Below are 26964 nucleotides of genomic sequence, written 5' to 3'. Positions count from 1 at the left end.
ATGGCGGAACGGGGAATCCAGGCGCGGCGCGTCCTCTCCCCCGGCAGCCGCCTCCTGTTCCTCCTCACCTGCCTCTTCGTGCCCCTGCTCGGGGTGCCCGGTCCGGCCGGCAGAGCCACCGCCGCCAGGGGCAGCGCCCGCACCCCCTACACGGGTAAAGGGACCACGGCTGCACGCTCCCCGGTGTGGGCTTTGGGGGAGTCGGGGAGGCAGCCGCGTGTATGTTAGGAGGGAAGGTGAAGTGAGGCTGAAGAGGGGTTAAGAGAGGGGGATATAGCGGGTATGTTGGAGATCGTGGAGGGGTTTGGAGAAGGGGTATGTGGGGGGTGTCGTGGAGGGGTTTGGGGAGGGGGATGTAGGAGAGGGGGTCGTGGAGGCGTTTGGGGGAGGGGGATTCAGGAGAGGGGGTCCTGGTGGAATTTGGGGGAGGAGGATGTAGGCGAGAGGGTCGTGGAGAGGTTTGGGGAGGGGGATGTAGGAGAGGGGGTCGTGGAGGGGTTTGGGGGAGGGGGATGTAGAAGAGGGGGTCTTGGAGGGATTTGGGGGAGGGGGATGTAGGGGAGGAGGTCGTGGAGGGATTTGGGGGAGGGGGATGTAGGGGAGGAGGTCGTGGAGGGGTTTGGGGGAGGGGGATGTAGGAGAGGAGGTCGTGGAGGGGTTTGGGGAAGGAGGATGTAGGAGAGGGGGTCGTGGAGGGGCTTGGGGGAGGGGGATGTAGGAGAGGGGGTCGTGAGGGGTTTTGCATACTATGTCAACTTTTTGAAAGACCAGACTCAAACATTTTAAATCTGATTTGAAGAACAAGTCAAGGCTTGAGCACTAGCTTTGCAGTCCTTAGGGCCAGTGCAGAAGTAAAGCTCAGAAGAATTTTTTATTTGATTTTTAATTAAAGTAATCTAGAGCGACCACGATTAAACAGACACGGCTTTATTTACCAGAAGATAGGGCAAAAACCCCACAAACAACCTTGTTTAGAGGTTGAGTCTTTTTTTCTTTGCCCTTGTCAAGCAAAATTTCTCTGGGTGCACACATACATATTTACAAATACTGATCACAACATCTCATTAGGTGGTTGTACAACTACTCCAAATAATGAAGAATGCTATTGTTGTTATAATATCAGACCTTAGTGGGGTTTTTTTTGTTGTGTTTTGTTCTCTGTAAGGTGTATTGCATTTATTCACAACTGATGTGGTCATGGATTTGTGATTTATCTGCTTTGTGTGTTTATCTACATGCCAGAGGCAAACCATAGGAATGCTTATGATACATGACAAATATTTCTTATTGTTGAAATACCATTCTTATGGATTTATGATAAAATTCTGCTTCACTTATTCATTGAGTTAACCCTGTTGAAGTCCCAGGGGCTAATCTCAAAGTAAGGATTTGAGTTGTACAGTTTAAATTATAAAACACTCCACAAAACAAAATTGTATAGATAAAACTGTGCAAATTTAAAAGGGTAGTCAGCTCAAGCTTGTCCCAAAATACAGATGTTGTAAAATATTGCTTTTACAGAATTTAAGAGCAGTGAAATGTATAAGTCTTCCAAACAGTTGGTTTTAGATAAATATTCCACCCAGTTTGAAGTCCTAACATGGCAGTATTAAAAGCCTGAAAGTTAAACTCACTTGAAGCAAAAGTGAAATTGACTTAATTGATTTTCATTTTCTAAACTGGGATGCAAAAAATAAACAGTGCAAATCCTGAAATTTAAACTGGATTAAAACTGTGAACTTTAGTTTGAAATGTAACAAATCCTTACCTACGTTACTATCATGCTAAAAGTGATTTTTAAAGTTACTGTGAATTGTAGTAGTTGGAAGAATTATGTTTTCACTAAATGAGTCTCATCACAATAGAAAGAATAATTATATAGAGCTGTTAAAAAAAGGTCATAGTCAGGTACTTTTGTGGAGCCAAATCTTGCCCTTGGGTACAAGCATGCAACTTTTTCTTCAATGAGAACTATCTGTATGTACTTGAAGGGAGAATTTGTTTCTCTCTTGGCCATTTTAACTAAAATAAAATTGTAATTTACTAAAAAATAGAAATTGGTGGTAGATATTTAACTAGTTGTTTGAAAACTGTGGTGCATTGGGGCAGTAAACTATATTATAGTATTGCTTTAGAATAGTATATTAAAATTGTGGGGGAAATCCTTTACAAGTTATTTAGTAAACAATTTATCAGATGTAGGTGTACTAAATTCCATATCACTTGGTTATTATGTATGCTTTCCAAACCCTTGAAAATTAAACTTCAGTTTTCTATTCATTACAACGTGGCTATGTGTGAGTGTGCATGTTGTAACTTTCTTCCTAGATTCAGAGTAGCAGCCGTGCTAGTCTGTATTCGCAAAAAGAAAAGGAGTACTTGTGGCACTTTAGAGACTAACCAATTTATTTGAGCCATAAGCTTTCGTGAGCTACAGCATCCGATGAAGTGAGCTGTAGCTCATGAAAGCTTATGCTCAAATAAATTGGTTAGTCTCTAAGGTGCCACAAGTACTCCTTTTCTTTCTTCCTGGAGTATCCCAGTTTTACAAACTGTAGTTGTTTGTTGCAAAACAAAATATGAGATGATTGCCTTTAAATCAATGAAGTGTTTTGTAATATAGAAGAATTTCAACTTAAAGGATAAGAATTAGTTTTCTGAAGTGAACTCTGAGAGAAGCTGCATCTGTTAGAATTGTTGGACAAAGTTTCCTATATTTATCAGTTTACTTATATCATGATTCTCCTTTAAATGATTTTGCTTTCTTTTGCAAATATAAAAAAATTGAATTTTCCAGTAGACTGTAGAGAAATTAGTGAAGGGACCTCTTGTATAGTTCCACTCTGTCCAGAAATGAAAATCTTAATTTTTGATATTCTGGCAAATACATATGGAAAACATACTGGCATATCTTCTGAAATCTACTACTGTTCTTGCATACTAAAGAAGAGTACCTGATTTGTACAAGCCATGGGGACATTACATACCTATGTATCTGAGATTGGAATCTAGTTGCGTGAGCAGAATTCTGCTGTGGACAGATGATGTACCAGTGCACAACCTCTGCAGCATCAAGGGCTGCACTGGCAACTTGCCAGGAGCCTGAGGGCTGTACCTTATTTGTATAAGTATTTACAAAATTGTCAGTTTAATTCCATGATGTGTACAGAATAAATTAAATTTGTATGAATAAAATGTTTCTAACCTTAAAATCCTTCATTATGTCTTTTTCTTTTCCTCTTTCCACTTCCCACTTTACTTTGTACACTTTTCCTACTTTTTCTCTCTCCTTCAACCTTTCAGATGTCTTTTTTCCTTCCAGATTTCCCCATCAGTTGTTTAATTGCAGCCTTCCCCAACATTCTGCATGTCCCTTCTTCTGTCCTCACTGCCAGGTCCCTGGTCAGCAAGAATGATGCCTTTCCCCCATCCTGTTCCTAGGCTGATAGTGGCCTATCCCATTGACTTCAATGAGGCCAGGATTGCCACACAGTGGCTCTGCTTTCCACTCCGAGGCATCTGGCATTTGGTTTCTTCATCTACTTTAGCTGTTCAGCAGGAAGTAGACATCACTTCTGTTCCCCACTGAACTTATCACTGAGCAGAAGAAACTAATGCTAAACTAAAAAAGAATATTGCTAGGGCTCTTCAAAGCAGTGCATTTTATCATATGTACAACAGTGCTGCTGGTATTCAGTGACCCTGGAGACTGGTGGAGCAATAAACATCTTGGCAAGCCATAGGTTGAGACATTGTTATCTTTTAATATTTACAGTTGTGCCCACAATATGCTAAGCACAGTACAGGCATTCAAGAAGGGTGGCAGTGTAAGGTCTGAGGAGCTCTTAATCTAAGGACTGACAGACATGGGCAAGGGAAAAAATAGGTAATCTATATATGTCAACTTGATTCTCTGTAAGCAGCATGGCCATATACTATGATGATGCTGGTTTTCAGCAAGACTTGCAAAATCCATTAACCAGTGGTAAGTAGTAAGCTTTCCCTGCTGCCAAGCCATTAGTAGATATTTTGCCGAAGTTTTGATTTAAACGTTCCTTGCTTTTCTGACTGCAATAATAACCTTCTAAATGTGAACATAAAAAAATCAGTGTTGCCTTCTTTACTTCACAAACACAGCTCAGTTCGTCTGCTCATCTTTATAACGTTGCCAAGCAGTACCAGCACAGGGGAGGGATAGCTCAGTGGTTTGAGCATTGGCCTGCTAAACCCAGGGTTAAGAGTTCAATCCTTGAGGGGGCCATTTAGGGATCTGGGGCAAAAATTGGGGATTGGCTCTGCTTTGAGCAGGGGGTTGGACAAGATGACCTGCTGAGGTCCCTTCCAACCCTGATATTCTATGAAAGAAACTTAAAAAATCTGGTCAGTCACACAGCCGCTTTTCAAACTTTTGCAGTTGTCAGTGTGAAACTGTCAAGTACATCCATTTCACTCTGCTGCTGCTGCCTGGGAAAAAGGAGTAGTGGAAGTATGTTCTGGGGTTATTTGCTAGGATAGAGAATAATTCTGCTCCCTGAAATAGCTAGACGGCTCTGATGGTGGGAGAAGAAACAGAAGGCTCTTCCTTTCTAGAAGCTAGAGAGAGTGAAGCTTCATACTCATAAGATATTTACTGGCCAGAGCTGATACAAAAAACAAAGCCTCCCCCCTGCATCCCATCCCAAAAAAAGGAAAATAGAAATACTACCACCCGTTTCCTTTTTATATCAGTTAGGCATGAGGGAGGGAAATCACTCCCCCAACCAACGTAGCCATACCAACAAAAGCCCAGTATAAACAAAGTTATACTCAGAAAAAGGTCCTTTTGCTGGTACAGCTTATTTCATTCAAAGAACAGTTAGTTATATTGGCAAAAACACTCTTACTGGTTCAGAGCAAGTCTGCATTACAAAATTAGGTCGACCTGAGTTATGTCAACGTACAGCTGCTACAGTAGTTACATCTCTTTTGCATGTCTGCACGATGCTTTTTGTGTCATCAGTGCACATCCTCACTGGCAATGCTTGCATTGATGCAGACAGCAGTGCACCCTGAGTAGCTATCCCACTGTGGAACTCACCACCATCTAGCACAGGGTGTTTTGGGAAGGGTTTACAATGCCTCATTGGGGCAAACGAGTCATACAGGAGTGATTGGGAACATGGTTTCAATGTTCCGTGATGTAGTTTTCTCCATCCCAGAATTTTATCTGCATCCCATAATGTTTCACGCATTTTTTCAAAAGCCGTGCAAACCTGTGCATCCGCCATCTCTCTGAGAAGCATGCACAGTTCTGCACTGTTTTGATGAGTGTTGCAAGCACAATGCACCTGATCCTGCAGTATCTGCAGAGGAACCGTGGGAAACTTGACAATTCTTTGGAGATCAGCTTGCTGTGGGATATGGAAAGAAATAATTCAAGGTTGTTGTTGGCATTCACGGAGCAGCTGCAGATGGTAGAGCACTGGTTCTGAGGACAAGAAACAAGCACTGACTGGTGGGATCGCATCATTATGTAGGTATGGGATGACTAGCGGTGGCTGCTGCTCTTTCAGATGCACATGGCCACATTCCTGGAACTGTTTGTGGAGCTTGCTCCAGCACAGCAACACCAAAATGAAACTGCACTGACAGTGGAGAAGTAAGTGGCAATTTCTGTGTGGAAGCTTGCAAGGCCAGGTTGCTATCAATCAGTCGGGAATCAGTTTGGAGCTGGGAAATCCACTGTATGGGTTGCTGTGATGCAAGTGTGCAGGGCCATTAATGGAATCCTGCTACGAAGGACTGGGCAATGTGCAGGGCATACTGGATGGTTTTGCTGCAATGGGGTTCCCAAACTGCAGTGGGGTGATAGATGGCATGCATACCCCTATTTTGGCATCAGACCACCGTGCCACAGAGTACATCAATAGAAAGGGCTTCTTTTCTATGGTATTGCAAGTGCTGGGTGATCACTGGGGACGTTTTACCTACATCAATATGGGATGGCCAGGGAAGGTGCATGACGCACACATCTTTAAGAACGCAGGCCTGTTCAGAAAGCTGCAAGCAGGGGCTTTCTTTCCAGACCAGACTTCTCAACATTGGGGATGTTGAAATGTCAACAGTGATCCTGGGAGACCCAGCCTATCCATTACTGCCGTGACTCATGAAGCCATACATTGGCCACCTTGACAGCAGCAAGGAGTGCTTCAACCACAGGCTCAGCAGAGGCAGAATTACACTGGCACTGTCTACTCAGGAGATCAGCCCTCAGTGAAAAAAATAGCCCAATGGTTATAGCTGCCTGCTGTGTGTTTCATAATATCTGTGAGGCAAAGGGGGAATAGTTTTTGCCTGGGTAGAGGTGGAATGACTGTCTGCTGACTTTGAGCAGCCAGATACCAGGGCTATAAGAAGACTCAATGGGGAGCTATAGGGCTCAGGGAGGCTTTGAAAGACCATTTTAATTGTGAGCCACAGTAATGTGTGTTGCGCCTGGCATTGTTTTTTTTTTGCATCCTGGTATGAACCTTGTAATGAATGCTGTGTGTGTAGTAATATAACATTGCGAATGCACATATTGCTATTATCTGTGAATGATGTCAGCCCCAGCCAGCATATGTTGTGAACTAATAAAGATTAAGTGTCCATAAATAGACTTTTATTCCAAACCCATGCTAATAGACATATTTATAATTGAATGAAACTTTATAAATACAGAGAAAAGAACATTTGAAGGGGAAAGAACAGTCATTTTCATTTCACAAACATATATACCAATTGTGTCTCTCACAGGTCAGTGTATGTGCAGCAGCCCCAGATACCATGTGGGAATGAGGGGTGTAAGGAGGTCCTGGAATGTCGTTCTCTATGGGTTGCAGAGGGAGGAGAGCACAGGTCTGTTGAACCTGAAGATCAACAAAAGTCTCCAGCATGTCTGTTTGACGCTTGAAAAGTGCTAGCATCTCCTGCTGCACATCTCTCTCCTTTTCCTGTTCTGTTCTGCAGGGCCCTCTCTGCCTAACTCTACAGGGGAATGAGAAGCAGATAATGAATAGAATTGCTATTTCACTACCTCTTCTAGCATGATTAAAAAGGAGTAAATGAACAGATATGTCCCTGCAATATCAAAGCAAACGACATACTTACCAGAGGTTCTTTCCCCTGCATCAGACTTGCCTGTGCTGGACTCAAAACACAGGTCCTGGCTTGCTGTGCTACTGAATCACGGGTCGCCTCTCCCCCATACTCCTCCTCCTGCTCTTCCTCATCCAACAACTCCTCCTCACTGTTCACTCTGGGGTTTGTGACTCTGACTCCTCTGAAGTATCCACAGGGCTCTTGGGGGTGGTGGTGGTGTCTCCGCTGAGACATGCATGCAGCTCTTTGTAAAAGCAGCAAATCTGTGGCTCTGCACCAGAGTGACTGTCAGACACCATTGCCTTTTGTTACGCCTGCCGCAGCTCCTTGGCTTTCATGTGGCATTCCTGCGGGTCCCTTTTGTAGCCCTTTTCCCCCATGCCCCAAGCGATTTGCTCGTAGATATTGACTTTTCAGTAGCTGGATTGGAGCTGTGCCTGCACAGCCTCTTCTCACAGACTCAGGACACCCACCACCTCCTGTGTACACCAGGCTAGAGCAGCCTGCAGCATGTAGCCAGCACAGTCAGCTGGGCAGTTGCTAGGTGAGCTCTCCACACCAAGCAAGCAGGAAATGGAATCTCAATAATTCACAGTGATTTAGAGGACAGGGCATATACCTGTGTGTCTGGTAGGGATGTAAAATAGTAACCAGTTAACCAGTAAGCATTAGTGAGCAGCCCCAGCCACGCCGGCTGGCCGACAGGAGCAACCAGCAGTTAACTGGTTAAACGATATAATTTTAATTGTTGAAATGGTTAACTTTTTAAAACAATATTTACATCTCTGGTGCCTGGCCACCAGGCAGCAGAGTTCAAAACAGTGACCAGAGCAGTCATGGTGGGGCACTGTGGGTCATAACACAGTCTCTACACTGTGGGACATAAAGTTTAACATAAATAGCACAGTGTTTACACTGACACTGAATTGATCTAACTACGTCAACCTAAGCGCTATGTCTCTTGCAGAGGTAATTATTAAGTCGGCATAGCGGGCGAGTTACATTGCTGGGAGCAACATTTTAGTGTAGAGGCTTACAGAGTTAGGGCAACATAAGCCTTACAGTTCATAAACTCTGTCTTCACTAGGAATGGCAAACCCTTTCTAGTGTAGGAAAGGCCCGAGTAACTGTGGGGATGGCATGAAAGCCTGATTTTTTCACTGCCTTCCAAGTGCATCAATAGTCCAGGAACACACACTGAACATTGTTCATTTCTATTAAAACATATAAAAATTACAAATTACCATTCTGAGTCTTTTTCTGCTTTCCCTAGTGTAAACAACGAGGAGCCCTTGTGGCACCTTCGAATTTTTTGTTTGTGTTGTTTTGTTTCTAGTTTGTCACCTTGCTTTTACAGAAAAAGGAACTAATGATCTACTGTTAAATGGTACCTGGATTGCCAAAGATTTCTTGCCAAAAAAAAAAAAAGCAAAAATATCTTTAGAAAAAGATGGGCAGCAAGGATTGTCTGAAACAATTCTATAGTTTTCACTGGGAAAGAATTTTCCTTTAGCAATTGAAGGATTGAGTTTCAATCTACCTTCAGTTTTTGATTAAATACTTCTGATTTTGGCATGAATGTGGGGGAAATTCAGCATCCAGGACCTCATTAGGTGGGGACAATGAGTTTTGTTTAGAATTGCTGTTTATGTGGTGATGAAGTCTAAAGTACTTTAGGGCTCCTGGCCTTGAACGAAACAATTTTTTTGCAATCAGATTACATTTGTGATTAGGACAAACTGACAGGCATCAATTGAATATTAAATTCATTGTCAGTCATGCTCCTTTATTCGGGAGCTTGAATCTGATGCAGTGGAGTGAATATTCCATTGCTCAATGGAGAGGCAAAAAACGACAGAGGTCTCTCTCTGGGCAAAGCATGGTAAACTGCTTCATGCATTGCACCCAATATTGAGATGTAAATTCTTTCATCTCTTCTACCAAGGATTTGAGCATTTTTCATCTTCGAAAAACTCATCAAGAAATAAAGGTGGAAATTCAGTTTAACCCAAAGGTACCTTTGGGGGTTGTAATGAAAGTGTTTGTGTAACTCTAAAAATACTTTTCCTATCAACAGTTGAAGTTTTTCTGAAATAGGGGGATACAAGTTGGACTGAATCTCTAAATAAGTAACTAAATTACTATGTTAAAATGAGGGCAAATGTGATAGAAGGAAGTTAGAAAGAGGTGTAATGATTACTGTAACTTTTTCCATTGCATGACCAGGCACGGGTGCTGGAACAATTTGTATAGTGGGAGTGCTCAGAGCCATTGAACCAAACCGTAAACCCTGTTATATGATGGAAACCACTTCAAGCCAGGGGGTGGTGCCACACCCCCAGCACCCCTAGTTCCAGCACCTATGTGACCAGGAAATCATCAAATCTGTCTGAAGATGTACCTATTATATTTTCAGTTATATGGCCTCTGTTCCCCTTTCACTGCTGCTCTACCAAATCTGCCCATAGATTTAATATTTATAATCTACATATTCTGCTTGTTTGCATCGATGGCAACTATAAAACTTTTTATTCTTTTTTATGAGTTGCAATACAGAAATTGTGTAATTGAGTTCCCCATTCATTGGCACTGGTGAAACACTTTCTTAAATATTTAATTTTAACAATTGAGGTAAGGGCATGCAAATTTCAGTATATTTTGTTAATATTAAGATTTACAAAATTTGCAAAGAGGCTTTATTCTAATTAAGTTTCATGACCAAACCTTTATATGTTATCAAATTTTGATATGCAGTAAGGTATTACTGGTAGCAATTTTCTTTAAAAATCATTTTACTTTAGTTTCTTAAAGTTAGTATTAACACTAGTTATTGGAAGACTGGATGACATGGTGTTTTACACCTCTGGCATTTTGTAGAGCAGTCAGAGATTGAAATAAATGTACAGAGCAAACTCTTCTCACCACTACAGGCTTTTTCTGAAGAACTAGATTGTCCCAGTAGTGTGGGGAAACTTGTGTTGCTTCACCATGGGTCATTTCTATTCTGTGGCTAAAGGAGGGACATTGTTCTTTGGGACTGACAATCCATCACTGCATTCTGACACATTTCAGGATGTGAGTTTGTGATGAATAAGATATCACAGATATATATAAAGTTTGCTGTGCTATAATTGATTGTACCATTATTCCTGTCTCCTGTGAGTACTTAGAGTGGGCAATACATTGTCCCTTTTTTGTTGAAAATATTGTGCTCTACATCTCTGAATCTCAAGGAAAAGAATCATTTTAGTCAAAAGTTTGTTCTTCAGACTTGCTGTTATCTACCCACTTAAAGCACAAAAATGAATCTTTGTAACATTTAAACGTGTTTATAGCTACTTCATAAGTACACTTATTCTTGAGTTGTTACTTATGTTTCCAAATACTGAAAATAAGATGTTCAATATATTCTAATAGGATTAGAAAGTTTAATTTTAGTTTTTTTATTGTATTTCTTGAAAATATAAATACCTGTCAGAAAAACACGTAGGGTAAAATTTCCAAAAATGCCTAAATTCATTTTCAAAAGTGACTTAGGTACTTAGGGGTTCAAGCCTTAAAGTAAGTAAATGGGAATTAAACTCCTATGTCACTTAGGCATTAAAAAACTATTCAGTGTTTGGTACAAAACAGCCATCCCTAATCATAAGATTTTTAATAAAGTGTTACTGTTAATTACTCTAAGCTTATTTTTTTTACTTTGTACTGTTTAAAGTACAGCTTTTAGATTATAGAACTTTTTCACCCTTTTAAAAGTAAGACTCTTGCTTGGTAATGGAGCAGAAGTAAACATGGCTCATTTTTTTTATATTTACCATTCTTGATTATTTATATGCCAATATCAATAAAATCAGAATAGTTTTCAAATACAAAACCATGTCAGGCCTCTGTCAACACTGACTACATTGTTGCTGTCCATAGTGGATTAACCAAATAGGTAGATTTAAAAATGTAGAGCATATGTCATCCCAGGCAACAATTTTAAAGGTGACCTACAAAGGACTTGTTTTTAAAATTGCCCTGTTCTCAGCCCATACGTGCTCCAAATTTAGCAAAGGCTTTTTCCTGATAGTTTTGTACTTTTATAAGTATATTTATACAACATGGAACAGCATCAAACATCCATTGCATTGGGAAAATGAATTTTAAAAAGGAAATGGCAAACACATATTTTACTCAATGACCAGAAAAATTTGCTCATTCATACTCTTGTTTGGAAATATTTGAAGTGGTGGCAATAGAAAGCTGATGAAAATAATCTTGCTTCTCAGTTCCTTAGTACAGAGCTGTTGACAGTAGGTGAGATTTTAAATAATGTCTTGATCAGCTTTGAATTAAACTGGATATAATAAACAATTGATACAACTTTATCGCTAGCCACTTGAGCAATTAGATCGTTCAGAAATAGCTTCAAGTTTAACTAGAAGCAAGAAAATTATCTTTTCACTGAGAATTGAAATATCCCAGTTATAGATATTATGCCTTAATTAGTAGCACACTCATATCCTAACTTTAAAAAAAATCAGTGTGAGATTGACAGCTGTGGATACTGACAGCTTCTTTCTACAGAATAGTTGTCATGTATTTATGTACCAGATATGGACTAGAGTTGCCAGTTTTGGTTTGACATATTCCTGGAGGTTTCATCACATGACATAATCTTTAATTAAAGATTAACCTTTAATTCCTGGAGACTTCAGGACAATCTGGGAGGGTTGGCAACCCTAATATGGACTGATCACAGAGTTTGCTTATACACATCACATGTGTTCATGATAAGATGCTTTAATGCTCTGCCAGACATGGCTGAGGTTCATTTAAATTAGGTATTTACTCATAACACCACCTAGTCGCTGAATAGTATAATACAGTTTAGCATTCCATTACACCTCCCCTTTTATGTTCTACATTCCTGCCATTTACAATGTGTACGCTATCATGCTGTCTTTGAAGTATGTATGTCTGCTAAGTGTCTCTGAATCATGCTGGTTTTCTAATTACATGACCTGCATGCGTAACAACTTGTCATCTGGCTAGCCATTAGTTGCAACAACTGGCTGTGGTTGGTCCAGAATCCTTGAATCATCATTGTCTTGTTCTGCATCTGCCATCTGTAGAGTTTGCTTTGTTGATTGTTCTCTTTGAGGCGCATACTGTCGATGCCAGCTGTTTCTGTTGAACTCTCTACTGTTGGTCTTGATCAAATATGATCTGGATGCTGAATTATTTCTCTTTATGACAGCTAGAGTTGTCCATCCCTTTTCTCCATCCAATTAAACACGAACACAGTGACCAGGTTCTAGACCCAGCAGTTCTCTGAATGACATCTGTTGTAAAAGTGTTCATAAGCTCTTTTAGCCCTTGTATCCAGTTTGGCTACTCTCTTCAGGTCTGGCCACTTTGGAGATGGATTCTTTTCCAAAATTGGAACAGTAGTTCTGATTTTCAGTAGGGGTCAGAGGATTTTTCAGTCTGCATTGTGCTGTCCTTTCAATTTTTTGCCTTTCTGTTGAGACTTGAAGAAATCAAGCTAATCAGGTGCTAATTTTAAGATGTGGATTCTTGCCTATTAGAAACCAAATTATTCATTTCACACAGTCTTCCAAACTACTCTGGACTCTCCCAGCCTTTAATGGTCTGGGCTGAATTTGAATGAGCAGCCTCGACCAGCCTCTTTACTAGCCCTATGTGTCATCCAGTCCAGCTTGATTTTAAAAAAAAATTGATAACAAAAAAGGAGTATTGGCAAAATGATACGGAGTGTTATCTAAGTTACTATCTGGAAGGTATTTAAAATATTTTGTAACAAGCTGCTACCCATACAACCTGTATGAATACAAAAGCATAAAGTTTGTAGATTTGGGGGTTTATCATATTGCAAAAAATGTTCGTACTGAAGCCCAAGGTATTGCTTATAAATATGAGTAGCTGATAACTTGAAAAAGTACTGATCTGTGGTCTTGAAAGAGAAAAGGAATTAAAAGGCATCACAGAAGCTATTATTTGCATATATACTCCCCCAATGAAATAAATTAGATCTTTGGAAAATTGTGCACTCCTTTGTTTAAAATGGAATTGAATGCCAAATGTCTAAAATAAACATTTAAGAACATAAAAAATCCCATCTACATTAGTGAATTAAATTTCATGTTTAATAGGATTTCCATGTGAACATTTAGAGGCATGTGTAGCCTGAAGATAACAAATTTCTGTTCAAGATATCTCTTTACAGAAATGTAGACGATAATGTGAAGTGCCAAGCACCATCAATGCACAACTTTCTATGCCCCTGGTCCAAGGTCAGTTCATGAAGAAAGAATGTCAAACTGCATGGTCACTCAAATTGTATGACAAATTCAACAGATAATTGTCAGTGATAGAAAAGAAAGTTGTATTAATCGTAACACAAAAAAGGATATTTCATGTATTTTCAAAGGATTAGGCTCAAATGTAGAAAACACTTCATGATTTGATGAAGAAATGAAAGATATGGAGACAGAGGAATAGTTCTCTCAGTATATTGTGTCTTCAAGTAGTATAATTTTAAACTGCTGTATAAACTGCTGCAGGGTTTGACAAATTCACTTGCCCACTTATCAGTTACAAATAGGAAACATTCCCTGGCTAGTGAGGGTTACATTCAGCTTCTGCAGAATATAGGATTTCACTAAAAAACAAACAAACAGAAATTTCCAGCCCTTAGGGCATCTGCAAAGATAACTTTCTGAATATGAATTAAATTAACTGTAAACTAATAGAGTTGTATTCTGAAACTGAGGTGTTACCCTAATCCTGAAAGCAGCACACAACACGAGGCATTAAAGTGCTGCCGGAGTTGGTGGCAGAAGGAGTCCTTTACCCAAAACCATTCCCTGGCAGCAGACCTGCACTGTTGTTGCTACTCCAGCTCTGAAGACTAGAGTAGTGTTTTTGCTACTTGTTCTCCTGCTGAGGGCGAAAGAAGAGCTAGTTAATAGCCATAGTGGCAAATCTGACCCAAATCTGCACTGTGCAGAAGAATGCAGGGTATCCCCCTGGAGCTGGGCTCTGTAGTGCACAGGTTGTGGGCCTTCTCTTTACAAGTTCCTCAGATCCCACCTCCCATTCCTACACAGCGGAATGTCACTGATTTTGCCACAGGAGGTCCCTCCACTGCTGAATAGAAGGGGACAGAATTGTTTGCCTCTAAGCGTGTGAACTGTTCCATTCAGATGAACGGGGTGTTAATGCTGAAATCTTGCTATTTCTGATTTAGTTTTACCCCTCAAATTGATATGCCTGGAACTTTAGGGTGAACTTAACTCAAACCTTTACATGCTGTTGACAAATAGGGTAAATCTTCTGTATTTAATGAATACTGAATGGATTGCCGGAGTTTAGGCTCAGTGAGATCTCATTCCTGCTTACTGAAAGAGAATTTATGGTTTAGGGGACGACTGCTGAAAGGTATTTGGTCTAAGGCTCCATTTCATATCCATTTTTTGTACATGTTCATTCATGCAGGGGTTTGTGGAAGGAAATTCAGATTTAACTACAAAACATTACTAATATTACAGTGAACTACAAATGAATTTGTTAACACTATTGCTAGGATTTCCAGGATACAGTCTGCTATCTACAAGGCAAAAATAATTGTTGCTCTCTCCTGTTGGTGGCAACAATATTGTCCATAGCCTGTTGTTGAAAGAAAAAGATCCTCCATCACCGATACGTGTATTTTCCAAGGTTTATGTATTAACAATGGAAAAGCCTGTGTACTGTATCAGAGAAACAAAATTCAAAGGGATTACTGATAATAACAGTATGGCTGCCTGCCATAGAGTATACAGAGGTAGATGACTCTTAACCTGTCAAACCCCCTTATCTTTTCATGCTTTGTGTATCAGTTTTTATAGGATCATAAAAATTGCAGCACTGATCAGATCAGTGGCCTGTTTAGTCCCATAGTCAAAACTGGCAAGTAACAACTGCACCAAAGGAAAATGAAAAAACGCTATTATGGGCTTAATCCTAGGGAGTTAGTGAGTCTTAGGTCCTGAAGCATGAGTGTTGATAACATGTATATTTTTTCATCCTGGTTAGTGTAACTGAGGCCAGCATATTCATATGAACATCTAATCATCTTTTAAATCCTACTAATCTCTCCTCACTAATAGTTTGTCACAATGAGTGTTGCGTGTTAATTTTTGTATTAAAATATTTGTAATTGGTTTTAAGTATTACTTTAATTGCATTTATTGTCCCCTTGTGCTTCTATTATAAGATGGGGTATATAGGAGTATCTGAGTGACTTTCTCTGTATCATTCACTATTTTATTTACTTCTGTATGTTGGATAGATTCACCTCCTCTCTAAACTAAATAGTCTTAATCTTTTTAATCTCTCCTCATATGGAAATCTTTTCATGTCTTTAATCCTTTTTGTTGCCCTTCTTTGGACCCTTTCTGTTTCTGCAATATCCTTTTTAGATGGGTACCAATACGGAGCACAGAATTTCAGGTGAGGACAAGCCATGAATTTATGTAATGACATTATAATATTTTTAGGCTATATTAGGAAAGGAATAGAGAATAATACTGATATCTTACTTGGGTTTTTTTTTCTTGTCTGTTTTTACTCCATTTACCTTGAGCAGGTCACAGTGATGCCTAGCTATTTTTCCTGAGTGGTTTCAGTCAATCTAGAACCTTATTGGTGTATATGAGCATTTACATTTTCTTCCATTATATATGTTCAGTTCCTTAACCACAAACCACATTACCCTCCCCTGCACAGTGCGGAGGCTGGCATAATAGAAACCAAACCAGCAGAGTTGAGGGTGAGAGGGAAGAATTGCTGCTCTATTTTCTTCCTGGCCCTTCCATGCTGGTATAGGGGTTTGTGGTTGGGAGGGATGGGGAAGAGCCAGAGCCAGGCAGCATTTACTTTCTGCTGCAAGTTCCCTTGAGTTTGGATGTGTTTCCAAGTTATTGCTAGGTTTTTTTCAAGTAGTAGTTCCCTTCCTCCCGCCCCCTCACAATAGCTGCAACTCCTACATTCCAAATGAGTTAATAAAGTAAACATTAGGGATGTAAAATGTTAACCAGTTAACCGGTAAGCATTAGTCTTACTGGTTAACCCAGCTTAACCGTTAATCCCCGAGCAGGCCGGCCCACCAACCCCAGCCGCGCCAGCCGGATCGGTCCCAGCCCCTCTCCCTTTAATCAGTTAACCATTTAAACAAAATATTTTTTAATTGTTTAAACTGTTAACTTTTTAAACAATATTTACATCTCTAGTAAACATGAGTTCTTAAATAACCAAGAAATACAGTAACAGTTTTAAAACTTGACCTTACCTGGTGTTAAGAGGAAAAATACACAATAGTCTTTCATTTTGCTCTGATTTGAAACAATTACACCCAACGTTCAGTAGAGTAGGACATATACAACCATATTAGTGAATGTTTTATATGATGCTGTTCTAACCACGAGATGAAAGTATTCCTTTTGTCTGAATTCCTTCCACCTTACTCCACCGAAGCAAGAAGGCAAAAAAACCTGACAGTCATCCCACCTATAAAGGATGCTGCAACTCCTTTCTGACTCAGTTTTTATGTTTGCGTCATGGGAGGATGAGACTTACATTGACTGGTGCCCATTTTGGGGAGGGTTTTGTAGTATGGTTAAAATGTGTTTGAAACCACACTATTATGAATAAATAGCTGTAGTTAGTTTAGTGGCATTATCTAGTTTAAAAAACACTCTCTGTAGGATTTTTCCAATTATCTGGTGCCTGGATGATTTGTAAAAATGGCACAAGAAAATTTTTTGGTTATGTCTCACTTTTTCCAGTGTTACTCATAGATGGTGAGATAAGGATCCACTGGTTTTGGGCTTCAGATTTGGAAAGTATGATGGTGCTAACAAGAGTAATGAATAATAAAATCAGTGAATTTTATCAAGCTAACCCTAGGTGGCTTAACCTCCACCACCCTCACAGACAAAAAGGTGATTAGATGAGAAATAAATTTCTATATGTACATACCTGAATCTATATAATTAAATATCAAATTGTACCAATGTTCATGAAAATGAGTACATTGTATTTCACTATATGTGTACATTAAACATATTTCTTTTGTTGTGTAGGTGTATCAGAACCTTCTTTTATTGCTAAAAGTGAAGATTGTTTGTTTAAACACTTATTTCAAGACTATCAAAAATGGGTTCGCCCAGTCCAACACTTGAATGACACAATAAAAATAAAGTTTGGTCTTGCAATCTCGCAGTTAGTGGATGTGGTATGTATGATAAATAATTTTAAAACTAAAAACTGAGCAAAGCTTTTGGAATAGGGAAGTGCTTATGAAAAATAACTTGATATTCTATTGTTAAATAATTGTGCATATCATATATATATATATATATTTTTTTCTTTATATAAAATAAATGAAACATTTTAAAAAGAGGCTTATATAGGTAAGGGTGCAATGAGGAGGGAAGCCCCAGAAAGAGAGAGCCTCAGAGAAGTGAAGATGAAGGAAGAAAAATAGAGAATTGTCAGAGGCCACAGAGAGAATGATGAAAATAAGTGGTCCTTGGACATATTTTTGTTTTCTGTAAACTTTGTTAACTAAAGCTTTTAGTATTTGTAGAGTTATTGGGTTTTCTATTGTTTAAAATTAATTTCAATGAATAAATACAAAAATATATGTTTTCAAATTATAGCAATCTGTTCTGTTGTTGGTTCTATAAATATAAAATACAGGAAAGTTATTGCACAAAAAAAGAAGAAATAAAGATAATGTCCTTGAAAATGTCAGTTTCATAAAAGAGGAGATAATCTACTGGCATGGCATAGCTTAGAACATTAAAGATGTCAACTTGATTTTTTTAAATTTACTAATTTAAAAAATGTTTCCTAATTGAGCACCTTTTGAAAAGTATATTCTGAATTTAAACAGAAAAAAAAATCTGTAAAGATTTTTTCTGCTCCCTTAATGGTTTTAAAGAGTATTTTTAATCAGTCATTTTGTTCCTTGATGATTCTGCAGGGAAACAGTAGTACTATGCATGAAATGCTGTAAAATATACAAAGTAAATCAATGTTGGATGTGAGGGGGAGGGGAAATCACTTTTTCATTAACTTCTTTTGGTTACTGTAATCGTAGTTGGTGGCTGTAACAATAGTACTTAGAAAAAATAGACAAACGTGATTTTCAAATGGAGTCCTTCTCAATTAATATATTTGTATTGCAATTTATGAGCCTCCTTTGAACAAAACCACAGTTGGTTACCGTGAATAAGCAGTGTAAAATCATTGTTCCCATAAAAACATGCTGTTTAAATTTTTTATAGGATGAGAAAAATCAGTTGATGAAAACAAATGTTTGGCTGAAACAGGTATGTGCAAATGTCAACTGAAGAGTCCACTGAGTGACTAAAATGTAAAGTTATCAATTTTTTTAGGTGTTTGTCTATTTATAGGATCTTCATTTAAAAGCTATATTAATCTTTATTTTATATAGCATGTTTAATACAAAAGGCACATTACAATGCTTGAAAGAATTAAAAATTCAGTTAAATAATTAAAAAATAAATCTAAAAGCTCTCTCAAAAAACAAAATTTCTAATAAAAGTGACACATTTTAGATACATTTATTAAATGAAGCTACATATATTCAGACATATATTTTGAAATTCCTATAACAAAGCATCCTATTTTTAGTCAGAAACTGTCACAAACACAAGATAGTATAGCTTTGTATAATTGCTTTTAAAAAGTTATTTTAAAATTACACTGTTAAGATATTTTTTATCCTATTTTGATTAACAAAGTTCAGGACTTTTAATTTCATGGCCAGTAATCTATCTGGAGGTCGAGGAGGGGCTTGCTATAAACATCTAGTTGGTTTATTCTGCCCTACGTATAGGTATTAGCTCATAAGCAGGAAGTGCACTCAAGTTATAATAATCACAATCCAGAACTAAACTTTGATGCAGTTATTATCTTTAGACATATTTGTCACTGAGTTACCCTTAAATTGTTACAAAATGTTTCCTCCTTTCATCCCACTTACCATCTTCAGTCCTCTAACTCTTCCCTGCACCTTTATTGACTTTGAGAAAAGTTTAGGGCCCCTGCCCTACCTGCAGTGAACACACGGTTTACTAAATTATATTTGTAGAACTTTCTCAGTTTTCCTCATTCCCAAGTAACTGCCATGTATACTCAGTTGTTTTCAGTGTTGTTGCAGTTGTGTCCCAGGGTATGAGAGAGACAATGTAGATGCGGTAATATCTTTTATCATGTGTTTATAGGAATGGATAGATGTAAAATTAAGGTGGAACCCTGAAGACTATGCTGGAATAACATCTATTCGTGTCCCATCAGAGTCTATCTGGATTCCAGATATTGTGTTGTATGACAAGTAAGATTTTAATCTTATTCTAGAAAATAAATCTACCCCTGCCACGTTGACTGTCCACTCTACACATAGAATGAGGCATGGGTTCTGAAGATAAATAGTCTGTGATCACATAATTAGACTGTATTATAATACATGCACATAAGGTGTCAGAATTAAAAAAGCATGGACTGCCTTACCTTTGGCATTTCCAGACTTCTGAGTGCTTTGCTTTACAATTTTAATGTTTTTTGACATTGCCTTTTTCTATGGAATTTTCTAGGATTTTTTTTTAAATGGTTTAATTCCTTCATATGAAGTGGTTTGCTAGTCAGAAGAAGAACACTATCCTGCACAATCATGCATTCTTTTGTGCTAGGGCCCCTGCAGAGTCCTACCTGAATGAGTGCACAGTTCTGAATACAAACTAATAGGCTGAGGCTGTCAATATACATCCTCATATATATATATAATACTCAATATACAAAGATGTGAAATGAAATTTTACTCACCTTTCTTATAATCTATGCGGAGAGGTAATAGAACTTGGAGAGACTGAATTCTGAATGAAAGTTTCTGCTCAACTTATATTTGCATACTCAGTGCCCGTAGAACACTGGTTGATTGTTTAGTAAAAACACCTATTGTTGTATTTATAAAACAAAAAAGTTTGGAAGTGCCAAGTGTATTGTTTGTTTTTTGCATGCATAATTAAGTTAAAGTAAAATTGATTTTCACCAGCCCACCAATATGCATATCTGTTAAGCAGGGACGATTCCTATCAAAAGTCAAGTTTTGACCCTCTCTCCTGAGGCACTAGACCTGTTCAGAAAAGTTGCACAAATATTGTTATAATGGGAAAAATGTTTTTTCACGCTTTGCTTTTCCTCAGTCAGCTTAAATTAAAAAAAAATAGAGTCCTGATCTGAGGACAAAAGTGCAAAATTTCCACTCAAAAGGTAAAAGTCTGAGAGTGATAAGCATCTGAATGACACTTTGGAATGGTAACACTTAATAGGAAACCGTAACTAAAAGCATCTGGTTGTAATGTGTGTAATAACATAGCCAAATATGCATATTTTTTCCTTTCAGTGCAGATGGTCGCTTTGAAGGAACATCTACAAAAACAGTAGTAAAATATGATGGGACCGTTGCTTGGACTCCCCCAGCAAACTACAAAAGTTCTTGTACCATAGATGTTACATTCTTTCCATTTGACCTTCAAAACTGCTCTATGAAATTTGGTTCCTGGACCTATGATGGCTCACAGGTTGATATTATTCTAGAAGATTATGATGTTGACAAGAGAGATTTCTTTGATAATGGAGAATGGGAAATAGTAACTGCAACAGGGAGCAAAGGGAAGAGAACTGATGGATGCTGCTGGTACCCATTTATTACATATTCATTTGTAATTAGACGGTTGCCTCTTTTTTACACACTGTTTCTCATTATTCCGTGTATAGGACTTTCATTTTTAACTGTCCTTGTCTTTTATCTCCCTTCAAATGAAGGTGAAAAAATTTCTCTCTGCACTTCAGTACTGGTGTCTTTGACTGTCTTTCTTCTTGTTATTGAAGAGATAATACCATCATCTTCTAAAGTTATACCACTTATTGGAGAGTACTTGGTGTTTACTATGATTTTTGTGACATTGTCCATTGTGGTAACTGTCTTTGCTATTAATATTCATCATCGTTCCTCTTCTACTCACAATGCTATGGCACCTTGGGTCCGCAAGATATTTCTTCATAAACTTCCAAAGCTACTTTGCATGAGAAGTCATGTAGATAGATACTTTCCTCAGAAAGAAGAAACTAGCAATATCAGTGGATCAGAATCACCAAGGAACACCTTGGAAGCAGCTCTAGATTCTATCCGATACATTACAAGACATATCATGAAGGAGAATGATGTTCGCGAGGTGTGTGTAGTGGTGATGTTGCACTCATTTTTTCAGATTAGAAATTAGAATAGAAATCTAAACAATGGCTTAGAGTACCCATCTCTGTTCTTATCTACTATAGCAATGACCAATTATTTCCTGAAGTAACTAGAAATGCTAGCCTTGTTTCAAGATGTCCTGCTTCCGGGAAGCAATAAAAAGACCTTCCAGTAAACAAGTACATTTTTGGATAGACTCCATATGGGTAGTGTACACTTTCTGCAATGGTGATCAAAATCTGTCTCACTCCCTTTTACAGTTAAGCCTGTTGTGGTCTTTCTCAAAATATTTTCTTATAATTATAAATCCCATAGAGATGTTTGGTTAATTACAACTGTAGAGTGAATGAATATTCTAAATCTTATTTGCCTGTAGAGTGCTACTGGACTGTTTCATTATCACATTATTGTTGGGGAGTATGTATTCTTAATTTTAACACATGACAAGATATCTTTGTCATTTTAAATTTAATTGATTTTTATAATTTAAAAGAAAACCACATTAAAGCTGTCTTATGTGCAGTTCAGCAAAAATAGAACTAAACTTAATTTTACAGTCCTAAGTCCAAACCAGAACAATTCTTGTTATGAACTATAATAGTCCTTCTCTAAGTACTACCATAAATTATAGTAGGATTAAATTTAAGTGGTAACCAATGTGTATTTTGGATGAAAGTATGCTAAGGCAGAGCATTTTAAAAGATTTATTTTAATCAATATGTTTAAATCACCAAAAATACATTTCTTAATAGACAGTAATGACAGTAATGACATCAGTTGAATGAATCTTAAATGTGCTGTTTTAGTTTCCCCTTTTTCAAAAACTATTCTTTCTTCTATGACCTAAGAACCATTTTCAGGGCACTATTGACGTGTTTGGAAATGTGAGTGCATCCACTTTGCTGTCTGGCCACATGGGACAATCATGGAGTGTCTTCTGGCAGTGTGGGAGTCTACCAACATTTCTCCATCCAGGGGTGACCTGTTGGGAAAACTGGCCTGCTTGCCTCCTCTCCCATGTCTGGCCTTAGTTGCAAGCTGGCTTATTTGCTTCTGCCCCAGACATTTGCTCTTATGGGAGAGCTATGTGAATAGCTTGGTGCATATGCATTATTATTAATTATTTGTATTACTGTAGTGCCTAGGAGATGTAGACATAGACCAGAGGCCCATTGTGCTAGGCGCTGTACTGGTGTCTTATCTTCATGCATTTTATATATAGTATAGCTGTATGTACAGTATTTCCTATATGTATTATGGCTACAATATGGTTACTGTCAGAACCACAATGTTGTATTTTATGTGTCTGATTCTTCTCTCACTTTCACTGGTGTAAATTTGTTGATTTAGATTTACACTAGAATAAGTGAATGGAGAATTATTTTTCAACTGTGATGTTGCACCAACATATGTTTTTTGCATTGAACTACAAGTGAAGGGGTATTTGTAAGGAAAATATGTGCAGGTGTATTTATGCATCCAGCAACCACACATTCAAATAACTGCATACCTGAATGTGTGCTAGGGGTACAACAGTTGCTCTGGGTCAATTTCCTTTTTATCACCTGCATTCTTTGCCATACAGTGCAATATCTTGATTTTAAATATATATTTATAAATACAGTCTATATATTGTGAGGGAAAACACTAATAAGAGAGAAAAATCATAATCTAAGGTCTTGATCCTACAATGAGCTTCTCCTAGGTAGGCCCCAGCACCTGCAGGATCAGGGCCTTGGTCTAGTAGCTGGATCACTTGTAAATATTTTACTTATCTTTCAATAAGTGAAGAAAAAACAGAACTAATTTGATTTCTCATTGTGGATCCAATCCTGTTAACAGTTGCTACAAGTGGAATTTTTGCTACTGTGAATATTGCTATTGAAGTATGCTAGTAAGTGCTACGGTCATACAAATAATAAATAGTAATAAGGCCCAAACCTGAAAACAGTTACTACCTTAGGAAAACACTTCTTCACTGTGGCCAACAGTATCATACCTCTTCAATTTTAAAGATATACATAATGTGTTTAATTTTAATAAAGTATAACAATATAGGAATAATATAGAAATATTAGATTTCACATCTGTCTTCTTTGATTTACCTTAATATAAGGCAATATAAATTTAAATTTTTGGTCTTGCCTTTGAAATTGGACCAGGCGCCAAAAGTTTGTTCAGTTTAGGGTTGTGTGGTGAAGATGACTTGCACAAAGAAATTACAAACATCAGATATGAAAGAAACCAATTTCTGTATAACACCCATACTGAGAGATTTCTGATAATTTCTCAGCTTGAACTATTGGCTAATTGTCCAAAACTTCCAGATTAACCATACTGGACTTTCTCTTTCTCTTTGATATAGCTAGAGAATAATGACAATGTCTTCTGGGAGATAATTTCCATTACTTGTTGGCAAAACTGCTGTTTAAAAATCATGCGGATTAATTTAGTGCTCATCAAAAAAACCTGAGGTATACAAGTTCACACAACTCTGCAAAATGTACCTCTCTCCTAAACTGCAAAACCCATTCTATTCCAGTTATAATCGTCTTGAGAAATGGCTACTGTGGTAGTTTAGTGACATGGACAAATGTCCATTTAAGGCAGGGGTGAAAGTAATAATAAATTATTAACGGTAAGGAGGCGGCTCCAGCCCCTGGAAGGGGCGGGGCCTCAGGCAGAAGGGGCGGGGCTGGGAGGGTCAGCCTCCCCCAGCCAGCACATCTACGCTGCCTGGCCTCTGCCGCCCTGGGCTCCGGCGGTGATTTAAAAGGGCCTGGGGCTCCATCCACTGCTGTGGTAGTGGCAGCAGCAGCCGGGAGCCCCAAGCCCTTTTAAATCACCGACCCTGGGGAAGCTGCCCATTTGCCCCGCCCCCGTCGGCAGCCGGGGGGGGGCAAAAGGGGCAATGACATTAAAGCATTGTTGTCCCTTTTGCCTCCCCAGTCGGCAGCCCTGCCGGTAGGGTCCCTACCGGCAGGGCTGCCAATGCGGGGGCAGGGGGGAGGGATAGTAACGTTAAAGCGCTGTCTCAGCAGCACTTTAAGGGTCCTTAAAGCTCTGACGAGGTAAAGGACCCTCCTTAAAGTGCTGCCGCAGCAGCGCTTTAATGTTGCTGCCCCTTCCCCATTGGCGGTCCTGCCGGTGTGGACCCTTCTGGTAGGGCCGCTGATGGGGGAGGCAAAAGGGGCAGGGATGTTAAAGCGCTGCCGCAGCAGCACTTTAACATGGACTGCATACGGGCCGGTACCGGCTTCTTACCAGTATGCTGTACCGGCCAGTACCTGCTCACTTTCACCCCTGATTTAAGGCCTCTGCTATTAGACCTTCAAACTCATTTCTCATGTATCCTGAACTGGAACTCAAACCTAGATCTCAAGAGATGCATTACCCCTTTGCACCTCTAGATCTTAGTTTTTGTTTCTTCCTCCCAGTAGGAATTGCTTGGACCATGGATTTCCACTCAAATATAAGGGTGGAGTATTCTTCTGGATATCACATACTAAATGGAAAGTCTTATTTGCTGAGTTATGTTTAGATAGATGATTGAAGAGTTGATCAAACACAATTCTCTCACTCTTTGGTTTCAGCCCCAAAAAACATTATCTACTAAATGCAAAAACAATTGGCTGATTTAGTTTAAAAAGAGTACAAAATCAAGGCAAAATTATGCTTTTATGGAACTTTGGGGAAAATAGTATTAATTTTTCTAAAATGAAATGCTATCAAAACAATTAAAAATACTATTACTCATCAAAATGTTCACTGTTGTTGCTGAGTCACTCTAAAGTAATAGGTTTCAGAGTAGCAGCCATGTTAGTCTGTATCCGCAAAAAGAACAGGAGTACTTGTGGCACCTTAGAGACTAACTCTAATAAATTTGTTAGTCTGTAAGGTGCCACAAGTACTCCTGTTCTTTCTAAAGTAATAAGGTACTTCAAAAAGACTCTGTAGTCAGCAGATCTTAAAGTTGTTTTAAAAAGGACATCTTTTATTGAATGGTCATTGATAACTATCACATAATTATGTAGGAATAGCCTTTAATTTACCAAACTAACTTATTTCCATGTATCAAATATTAGTATAGCATTCTTAAGTTTGTTTCCATGCTTGGATAAAGTCTTACTACAGGGGAACACAGAAAAAGACACTATTACTAACCATGGTAAAAAAAATGTCCTCATTTTTATATTGAAAATTTCCATCCCTGGGTGTCGAATTCTGAGCCTGTCTGATGTAGTTATCTGGCTCTTTTCTGAAGAATGCTTTTATTTAATTTTTTTTTTTTTTTTGGCCCTTATGGTTGCAAAGAAAACCTTACCTAATGGGAATTTATGTTACATTGCCTTTTTCCAAACCTGTAGTCCTACTGCCACAGGTAATTTTAATGACATGTCAACTCTGAAATCTAATAACCACACTTGAAAATGTTTAGTTGTGTGCTTAATTTGCGGGTACCACTACAGCACTTGTGTGCGCAAAATTGATAGACTGCATGTACAAATAACCTCATTAAAAATGGCAAAGAAATGGTAGTCCTGAAAATGCCTTGCACATTTTTTCCCTGATGTGATACTCAATGCAACAATAACTTTACTTACATGTAGGTATAGCTACTACAGAAGAGCCATATTCTACCCTGAATATTCGTACAAGCCTCTGACTGATCTCTGGGAATTGTGCTATAGATTGAAGTTAGCATATTGCCCAAAGGGTCCAGTCCTCTGAGGTGTTGAATACTTTAATCTCCCAGGAAGTTGAAAGTGTTCAGCACCTTGCAGGGTCAGGCCCTGATTCTTTGGCTGTAACTAAAGTATTTTGCCCTCTTCCCAAAATGAGTTTGACACCCTTGCTCTAACTCAAAGTGTAACAATAGAAAGATCTTGAATGTTTATGGAACAGGCATAATAGAAAAATTTATACTATGGGCTTGCTTCTTCAGTCCTTATCCCATTGACATCACAATGTCAATAGGACTTCTGCCTGAATCAGGACTGTAGGATTTGGCCCTGTACTTGTAAATGTTCTAGAATATTGAGTAATTCTTGGGTTTTTTTTTTTTTTTTTTTAGGTTGTTGAAGACTGGAAATTTATAGCTCAGGTGCTTGATCGAATGTTTTTATGGACTTTTCTTCTGGCTTCAATAATTGGATCACTTGGGTTGTTTATTCCTGTTATTTATAAATGGGCAAATATAATAGTACCAGTCCACATTGGAAACACACACACATAAAATATTTGTGGGGTACCACTTCTGCTATGAACATGATTCTTAAAAGATACATGGTAGTTCTATGTTCGTGCAAATAGTGTGTATGGCACATTTTTAATAGAATTATAAACTTAGTATAAGGAATCATGCCTATATTTAAGCATGGCATTTTAGGACATGTACAATACCTACTGCTTAGCTGTTAGCCTACTAATTCATTTTTAAATCTGGACAAAATCAAACACACCTTTTCAAACACTTGCATGTATTGTATTCCCCCCCAATCCCCAAAATACAG

At 38.4% G+C, this 26964-nt stretch overlaps 1 protein-coding gene across 1 annotated transcript; it reads left to right on the top strand.

The window, feature by feature from the left end:
- Positions 1 to 26687, top strand: CHRNA5 (cholinergic receptor nicotinic alpha 5 subunit). The gene is made up of 6 exons (XM_077828062.1): positions 1 to 154; positions 17250 to 17401; positions 18459 to 18503; positions 19422 to 19531; positions 20600 to 21431; positions 26526 to 26687. Exons 1-6 carry the CDS (start codon positions 1 to 3, stop codon positions 26685 to 26687), a joined length of 1455 nt encoding a protein of 484 aa, XP_077684188.1.
- The last annotated feature ends 277 nt before the right edge of the window (positions 26688 to 26964 follow it).

The sequence above is a fragment of the Eretmochelys imbricata genome, chromosome 10 (assembly GCF_965152235.1).
Source record: "Eretmochelys imbricata isolate rEreImb1 chromosome 10, rEreImb1.hap1, whole genome shotgun sequence".
NCBI classification, from domain to species: Eukaryota; Metazoa; Chordata; order Testudines; family Cheloniidae; genus Eretmochelys; species Eretmochelys imbricata.
The sequence above is the reverse complement of the archived record's forward strand: the minus strand, read 5'-3'. Positions and strand labels throughout refer to the sequence as shown.

Coding starts and splice junctions, on each gene's coding strand:
- CHRNA5 (XM_077828062.1), top strand. CDS start 1: ATGGCGGAACGGGGAATCCAGGCGCGGCGCGTCCTCTCCCCCGGCAGC. Junction 18,504..19,421: donor CAAATGTTTGGCTGAAACAG/GTATGTGCAAAT, acceptor ATGTGTTTATAG/GAATGGATAGATGTAAAATT. Junction 19,532..20,599: donor GATATTGTGTTGTATGACAA/GTAAGATTTTAA, acceptor TTTTCCTTTCAG/TGCAGATGGTCGCTTTGAAG.